We start from the raw sequence: 9047 nt of genomic DNA on the forward strand, positions 1-9047 counted from the left end.
ACTTGTTTTCCCCATCGCATCATACGGCTCAGAATGTTGGGTTTTAAAAGCTACAGATCGGAAAAGATTAGAAAGTTTTGAACTATGGTGTTACAGAAGAGTCCTTAGGATAAGCTGGATTGAGAAAAAGACTAAATATCGAAAAAAGATTACTTGACATTTTGGATGAAAGAAAACTAACTTTTATTGGACACCAGGTTCGGAAACACAATACTCTGGAAAGAACGCTACTAATTGGATCAGTCTATGGTACAAGAACGAGAGGAAGGCCTAAAACTAGATTGAGTGACAATATCATGGGGATGTGCGGGCTAACGATGGTGGAGTTGGAAAAGAAGGCTCAAGACCGGAATGAATGGAGAAGTTTTGTGCAGAGGGCCACGGCCGTTCGACATCGAACACCCCGCACTTGATGATGATGTATAAATTTCTGAGAAAGACAATTTAGGAAGTCTGAAATCTCTAAATGCCACCCAGGAGAACTGTGGGGGCCGGGCAGAACCCTCACATTTTTAAAAATTCATTTAAAAGGAACATTAATACCAGCAGAATGGCAGCTACGCATGAAAAAGACTAAGACCAAAGAAAATCTCACCTTGAAAATAATCAACAAAGAATTGAAGCATTAAGAAATCAGGGAAAATAAATAAAAGTATAACTCGACCTCAGACTAATAAGCAGAGAATGATTGCTCAGTAAAACCAACAAACACCGGAAGAAGAAGAGAATAATCGCTCTATTGATAGAGTCAGGCGTGCAGAAGTTAGAGCACGCTCGTTTGATGCAGAATAATAGCGTTTTGGTGCCTTCACCCATTACTCAAGACATAGGTATGAAACAGAAGAGATAGTACAAATTGGCATAATGACAGAAAAATATAATCACTGTGGTGCTCTGAAATGGAAGAATAAACCTCCTGGATTGCGACGTTCGCGGATGAGGGAAAGTTAGGCTGCCTTTGTTACAAATATCATAGGAAATGTTTCATCTTCATAGATGCAGTTTCCATAAATGAAATCTTGAGGAATAAGAGTATCGAGGAGTAAAACACATGTTGTTCAGAAGGAGTCATCACAGAGATTAACATACAAGAATTGACCAGTTGCATATACTAACATTGCTTTTTAATCCTACACCCGGGTATCGCCGGGTATCTGTGTTAATATTCACTAAAACGCAATCTATTAAAAAAAAAAAAAAAAAAAAAAAAAAAAAAAAAAAAAAAAAAAAAAAACTTTAGCTATTAAGTTACTCAGATATTCTTTAAAACTAAAAAGTCTAAATATGATATTTTTTTTAGATAATAGTTATTTCGGGATTCAACATATTCTTGGATAAGCATTATCAAATTAGAAAATTATCAGAACTTTACCTAAATAAGTCATTTTTGCGGAAGAACATGTTTCATAGGTAAAGCATTCTTTATTATTATTATTATTATTATTATTATTATTATTATCTCTCTATTTATCATTATTATTGTCATTATTATTACTATTATTAAATTTACCGTTCTTTGTTCAATTAGTTTATTTCCTTATTTCCTTTCCTAAATGGGCTATTTTTCCTTGTTGGAACCCTTGGGATTTTTAGCTTCCTGCTTTTCCAACTAGAGTTGTAGCTTAGCTAGAAATAGTAATGATAATAATGTTATTGTTTTATTATTGATATTTGCATCATCATCCTTATAATGCTTATCATTATTATTACTGTATTATTACCTCCACCAAGTAGGTTATATTTTCGAGTCGGTTTATTTATGTGTCTGTGGACAGGATTACGTCAAAACTGCTCAACGGATTTTGACGAAATTTTCACACCAGATAGTTCGTAGGTTATGGACGACCTCATTAATTATTGGAGATGATCCGGATCTAGATCCGGATTTGCATTTTTCACAATTGTCAAGATTTCGTCAAAAGAAGTTGACGAATTTTGACGAAATTTCCACCACAGATAAATCTTAGATCATGGACTTCAACTTTTGGAGATTTTTCATGAATTCAAAGAGTACGTCAAAACAAAATGACGTATTGGATTTTCTCCAAATTTTAACAATGGATACATATGCATCGGAAGAAACCATGAAATTTTAGAGGTGATACGGATCAAGATCACGATTCTGGATCAACATTGCACTTTTCACCATCTACTATATTCATGAACAGTTGGATGTGATGTCCGTAGAGTTTAGGTAAATCTTAGCAATATCCATTGATGGAGGTTAGAAATCTCTGATTGCTCTTCTTATCATTATTGTTGTTGTTGTTGTTGTAGTTGTTAGTTAGTTAGTTATTTAACATCACTTTACAGAATGAAAAAGAAATTAGATCATTTGCTTCACACGAAGGACATATTCATCCAAACATTTCTCATAAAAAATACTTAGTAAGAAAGAATATCATGTTATATGTAAGAAAGAATATCACGTTACATTCCCCGAAGGGTTCACCTGTGTGCTAGTTCCAACGTATTCTGACGACGGCATTTGAATTATAGATTAGCTGATCTTACACTTCAGCATCTGTCAATGGGACGGGTCAGTCCCTCTCGCTAAGATGTCATATTTAAGGATGAACAGGTTATCGCAGACTCAAAGGTTTTTCTTATAATATGAATGCGTTTTTTTATTATTATTATTATATTTTAGGTACAATATCTGTTAATTGGCATTGAAATTATTAGAAAGGATTTTTTTAATTCTGGAAGGAAGAGTAGGGAGTGAAATAATTTTTGGTCATTATTATTATTATTATTATTATTATTATTATTATTATTATTATTATTATTATTATTATTATTATTATTATTATTATTATTATTAAATGAGATATTAAAAAATCGTTTGTAATTTGATATTATTACTGTTTTTGTTGTTGTGATCATCAAAATTCTTATTAAATGAGATCTTTGCAATAAGAGTTTTTTTTACTTATTATTATTATTATTATTATTATTATTATTATTATTATTATTATTATTATTATTATTATTATTATTATTATTATTATTATTATTATTAAAGGAGATATTCGCATTGATAAATTAGATTTATGTTCTGTGTAAACAATCAAACTATTTCCTTCATAGCAAGAATGATTGTTGCTTAGAAAATTTTCTCAAAGGAGAAAAGAGAAATAGGAAATAGGTGGAAATAAATATGATAGATAAAGGAACAAAAACCAATGACGAAATAAATTAGAAAATTTAACGGGAATTTTCAATACAAAGTATGCCACATGCAATCATGTTCCAGTGGAGTCCTATAAATGGACATTAAATGGACAAAAAAGAAAGAAAATTCCTGCTTAAAGAATTATACATATGCATACCTGTCAATGCCCTCTATCTCAGCAAAGGCCTCCCCCTCAATCCCCTAAACTCTGTCAAGGTCCCCAACTCCCTTCCATGCCAATATCCCCTATCTCGGCCAAGGCCAACCCCTCAATCCCCTAATCTCTGCCAAGGTCCCCACCTCCCTTCCCTGCCAATGCCCCCTATCTCTGGAAAGGCCTCCCCCTCAATCCCCTAATCTCTGTCAAGGTCCCCACCTCCTTTCCCTGCCAATGCCCCCTATCTCGGCTAAGGCCTCCCCTCCATCCCTGATCTCTACCAATGTCCCCATCTCCCTTCCCTGCCAATGCCCCCTATCTCTCCAATGGCCTCCCCTTCAATCCCCTGATCTCTGCCAAGGTCCCCACCTCCCTTCCATTTCAATGCCCCCTATCTCTACGAAGGTGTACCCCTTAATCCCCTAATCTCTGCCAAGTCCCCCACCTCATTTCAATGCCCATACCCCCAATATCGGCCAAGGCCTCCACCTCAACCCCTAATCTCTGCCAAGGTCCCCACCTCCCTTCTCTTTCAATGCCCCCTATATCTGCAAAGGCCTCCTCCTCAATCCCCTAATCTCTGCCAAGGTCCCCACCTCCCTTCCCTGTCAATGCCTCAATCTCTGCAAAGGCCTCCCCTTCAATCCCCTAATCTCTGTCAAGATCCCCACCTCCTTTCCCTGTCAATGCCCCCTATCTCTGCCAGGCCTCCCCCTCCACCCCTAATCTCTGCCAAGGTCCCCACCTCCCTTCCCTGCCAATGCCCCCTATCTCGGCTAAGGCCTCCCCCTCCATCCCTAATCTCCACCAATGTCCCCATCTCCCTTCCCTGCCAATGCCCCCTATCTCTCCAATGGACTCCCCTTCAATCCCCTGATCTCTGCCAAGGTCCCCACCTCCCTCCCATTTCAATGCCCCCTATCTCTGCGAAGGTGAACCCCTTAATCCCCTAATCTCTGCCAAGTCCCCACCTCACTTCAATGCCCATACCCCCAATATCGGCCAAGGCCTCCACCCTAGCCTCCACCTCAACCCCTAATCTCTGCCAAGGTCCCCACCTCCCTTCTCTTTCAATGCCCCCTATATCTGCAAAGGCCTCCCCCTCAATCCCCTAATCTCTGCCAAGGTCCCCACCTCCCTTCCCTGTCAATGCCTCAATCTCTGCAAAGGCCTCCCCTTCAATCCCCTAATCTCTGTCAAGATCCCCACCTCCTTTCCCTGCCAATGCCCCCTATCTCTGCCAGGCCTCCCCCTCCACCCCTAATCTCTGCCAAGGTCCCCACCTCCCTTCCCTGCCAATGCCCCTTATCTCGGCTATGGCCTCCCCCTCCATCCTTAATCTCTGCCAAGGTCCCCATCTCCCCTCCCTGCCAATGCCCCCTATCTCTCCAATGGCCTCCCCCTCAATCCTGTAATCTCTGCCAAGGTCCCCACCTCCCTTACCTTTCAATGCCCCCTATCTCTGCAAAGTGGTCCCCCTCAACCCCCTAATCTCTGCCAAGTTCCCCATCTCCCTTCAATGCCCATACCTGCAATCTCAGCCAAGGTATCCTCCTCAACCCCTAATCTCTGCCAAGGTCCCCACCCCCCTTCCCTTTCAATGCCCCCTATATCTATAAAGGCCTCCCCCTCAATCCCCTAATCTCTGCCAAGGTCCTCACCTCCCTTCCCTGTCAATGCCCCCAATCTCTGCAAAGGCCTCCCCCTCAATCCCCTAAACTCTGCCAAGGTCCCATTTCCTTCGCTGCCAATGACCCCTATCTCTGCAAAGGCCTCCCCCTTAATCCCCTAATCTCTGTCAAGGTCCCCACCTCCTTTCTCTGCCAAAGGCCCCTATCTCTGAAAAGGTCTCCCCTTCAATCCCTTAGTATATGCCAAGGTCCTAACCTCCCTTACCTGACAATACCCCTTATCTCGGCCAAGTCCAACCCCTCAATACACAAATCTCTGCCAAGGTCCCCACTTTCCTTCCCTGCCAATGCTCCCTATCTCTGAAAAGGCCTCCTCCTCAATCCCTTAATCTCTGCTAAGGTCTCCACCTCCCTTCCCTGCCAAACACCCTATCTCGTCTAAGGCATCCTCCTCCAAACCTTATCTCTGCCTAGGTCCCCACCTCCCTTCTTTGCCAAAACCCCCTATCTCGGCTAAGGCCTCCCGCTCCACCCCTAATCTCTGCTAAGGTCCCCACCTCCCTTCCCTGCCAATGCCTCCTATCTCTGCAAAGGCCTCTCCTTCAATCCCCTAATATCTGCCAAGGTCCCCACCTACCTTCCCTGTCAATGCCCCTATTTCTGCAAAGGCCTCCCCCTCAATCCCCTAATCTCGGCCAAGGTCCCCACAGGCCTTCCCTGCCAGTCCCCCCTATCTCAGCAAAGGCCTTCCCCTCAAATCTCTAATATCTGCCAAGATCCCAAACCTTCCTTTTCTGTCAATGCCCACTATCTCTGCGAAGGCCTCCCCCTCAATCCCCTAATATCAGCCAAGGTTGCCCCCTGCTTTCCCTGTCAATGCCCCTTATCTCTGCAAAGGCCTCCCCTTCAATCCCTAAATCTCTGCAAAGGTCCCTACCCCACTTTCCTGCCAATGCCCCCTATCTCTGCAAAGTCATCCCCCTCGATCCCCTAATCTATGCCAAGGGCCCCACCTCCCTTCCCTGCTAAAACCCCCTATCTCTGCAAAGGCCTCCCCCTCCACCCATAATCTCTGCCAAGGTCCCCACCTCCCATCCTTGCCAAAACCCCCTATCTCGGTTAAGGCCTCCCCCGCCACCCATATTCTCTGCCATGGTCTCCACTTTCCTTCCCTGTCAATGCCCCCTAACTCTGAAAAGGCCTCCCGCCTCAATCTCCTAACCTCTGTCAAGGTCCCCACCTCCCTTCTCTGTTAATGCCCCCTATCTCTGCAATGGCCTTTCCCTCAATCCCCTAATCTTTGCCAAGGTATCCACCTCCCTTCCTTGCGAATGGCCCCTATCTCTGAAAAGGCCTCCCCTTCAATCCCTGTCAATCCCCTAATCTCTGGAAAGGCCTCCCCCTCATTCCCCTAATCTCTGCCAAAGTCCCCAAATCCCTTCCCAGTCAATGGCCCCTATCTCTGCAAAGGCCTCCCACTCAATCCCCTAATCTCTGCCAAGGTCCCCACCTCCCATTCCAGTCAATGTCCCCTATTTATGCAAAGGCCTCCCCCTCAATCGCCTTATCTCAGCCAAGGTCCCAACATCCCTTCCCTACCAATGCCCCCTATCTCGGCCAAGGCCTCCCCCTCCACCTCTAATAATTGCTAAGGTCACCACTTCCCTTCCCTGGCAATGCCCCTTATCTCTGCAAAGGCCTCCCCCTCAATCCCCTAATCTCTGCCAAGGTCCCCACCTCCCTTACCTGTCAATGCTTCATATCTCTGCAAAGGCCTCCCCCTCAATCCCCTAATCTTTTGCCAAGGTCCCCACCTCCCTTCCCTGCCAATGACCCCTATCTCTGCAAAAGCCTCCCCCTCAATCCCCTAATCTCTGACAAGGTTCCGTCCTCCATTCCATACCAATACAACCTAACCCCACCAAGGCCTCCCTGTCCACCCTTTATCTCTGCCAAGGTACCCACCTCCCTTCTCTGGCAATGCCCCCTATATCTGCAAAGGCCTCCCCTTCAATCACCTAATCTCTGACAAGTTCCCCACATCCTTCCCTGCCAATGCCCCGTATCTCTACAAAGGTCTCCCCCCTTCATCCACTAATATCTGCCAATGTCGCCACCTCCCTTCCCTCTCAATCACCCTTATCTCTACAAAGGCCTCCCACTCAATCCCCTAATCTCTGCCAAGGTCCCCACCTCCCTTCTCTTTCAATGGCCCCTATCTCTGCAAAGGCCTCCCCCTCAATCCGCTAATCTCTGTCAAGGTCCCCACCTCTCTTCCCTGCCAATACTCCCTATCTCAACCAAGGCCTCCTCCTCCACCCCAAATCTCTGCCAAGGTCCCCACCTCACTTCCTTCCCAATGCCCCCTATATCTGCAACGGCCTCCCTGTCAATCCCCTAATCTCTGCCAAGGTCCCCACCTCCCTTTCCTGTCAATGCCCCCTATCTCTGCAAAGGCCTCCCCCTCAACCCGTAATCTCTGCCAAGGTCCCCACCTCCCTTCCCTGCCAATGCCCCCTATCTCTGGAAAGGCCTCCCCCTCAATCCCCTAATCTCTGTCAAGGTCCCCACCTCCTTTCCCTGTCAATGCCCCCTATCTCTACAAAGGCCTCCCCCTCAATCCCCTGATCTTCGCTAAGGCCCCCACCTCCCTTTTCTGTCAATGCCCCCTATCTCTGCAATGGCCTCCCCATCAATCCCAAATCTCTGCCAAGGTCCCCACCTCCCTTCCCCGACAATGCCCCCTATCTCTGGAAAGGCCTCCCCCTCAATCCCCTAATCTCTGCCTAGGTCCCCACCTCCCTTCCCTGCCAATGCCCCCTAACTCTGTACTGGCCACCCCCTCAATCCCCTAATCTCTGTCAAGGTCCCCACCTCCCTTCCCTGTCAATGACCCGTATCTCTACAAAGGCCTCCCTCTCAATCCCCTAATATCTGCCAAAGTCCCCACCCCCTTTCTCTGTCAATGCCCCCAATCTCTGTAATGGCCTTCCCCTCAATCCCCTAATCTCTGCCAAGATCCCTACCTCCCTTCCTTGTCAATGCCCCCTATCTCTGCAAAGGCCTCCCCCCCAACCCCCTAATGTTTGCCAAGGTCCCCACCTCCCTTCCCTGCCAATGCCCCCTATCTCTGCAAAGGTCTCCCCTTCAATCCCCTAATCTCTGTCAAGGTCCCCACCTCCCTTCCCTGTCAATGCTCCCTATCTCTGCAAAGGCCCCCCCCCCTCAATCCCCTGATCTCTGCCAAGGTCTCTCCTCCCTTCCCTGCCAATACACCCTATCTCGACCAAGGCCTCCCTCTCCACCCCTAATCTCTGCCAATGTCCCCACTTCCCTTTCCTGCCAATGCCTCTTCTCTCTGCAAAGGCCTCCCCCTCAAAACCCGAATCTCTGCCAAGGTGCCCACCTCCCTTCCCTGTCAATAGCCCCTATCTCTGCAATCCCTTAATCTCTGCCAAGTTCCCCACTGCTCTTCCTTACTAATGCCCCTTATCTATACAAAGGCCTCCCCGTCAATTCCCTAATCTCTGCCAAGATCCCCACCTACCTTCCCTGCCAATACTCCTTATCTCAGCCAAGGACAACCCCTCAATCCCATAATCTCTGCCAAGTCCCTACCTCCCTTCCCTGTCAATGACCCCTATCTCTGCAAACGCATCCCCGTCCACCCCTAATCACCGCTAAGGTCCCCACCTCCCTTCTCTGCCAATGCCCCTTATCTCGACCTAGGCCGACCCCTCAATCCCCTAATATCTGCCAAGGTCCCCACCTCCCTTCCCTGCCAATACCCCTTATCTCGACCTAGGCCAACCCCTCAATCCCCTAATATCTGCCAAGGTCCCCACCTCCCTTCCCTGCCAATACCCCTTATCTCGACCGAGGCCAACCCCTCAATCCCCTAATAACTGCCAAGGTCCCCACCCCCCTTCCCTGCCAATGCCGCTTATCCCTGCAAAGGCCTCCCCTTTAATCCCCTAATCTCCCCCAATGTCCCCACCTCCCATCCTTGCCAAAACCCCCTATCTCAGCTAAGGCCTCTCCCTCCACCCCTAATCTCAGCCAAGGTTCCCACCTCTCTTCCTTG

General features: G+C 46.8%; 1 protein-coding gene across 1 annotated transcript in view; it reads left to right on the forward strand.

Annotated features, from left to right (window-relative positions):
• LOC137627163 (uncharacterized) overlaps positions 1–6985 on the forward strand; it is an 11751-nt gene extending 4766 nt beyond the window's left edge. The window contains exons 2-5 of the mRNA XM_068358237.1: positions 3694–4264; positions 4759–4878; positions 5893–6118; positions 6846–6985. Of these exons, the coding sequence (XP_068214338.1) occupies positions 3694–4264; positions 4759–4878; positions 5893–6118; positions 6846–6985 (1057 nt within the window). The remainder of the gene's footprint in view (positions 1–3693; positions 4265–4758; positions 4879–5892; positions 6119–6845) is intronic.
• Positions 6986–9047: the final 2062 nt, after the last annotated feature.

This window comes from Palaemon carinicauda, chromosome 35 (genome assembly GCF_036898095.1).
Source record: "Palaemon carinicauda isolate YSFRI2023 chromosome 35, ASM3689809v2, whole genome shotgun sequence".
In the NCBI taxonomy this organism is placed as follows: domain Eukaryota; kingdom Metazoa; phylum Arthropoda; class Malacostraca; order Decapoda; family Palaemonidae; genus Palaemon; species Palaemon carinicauda.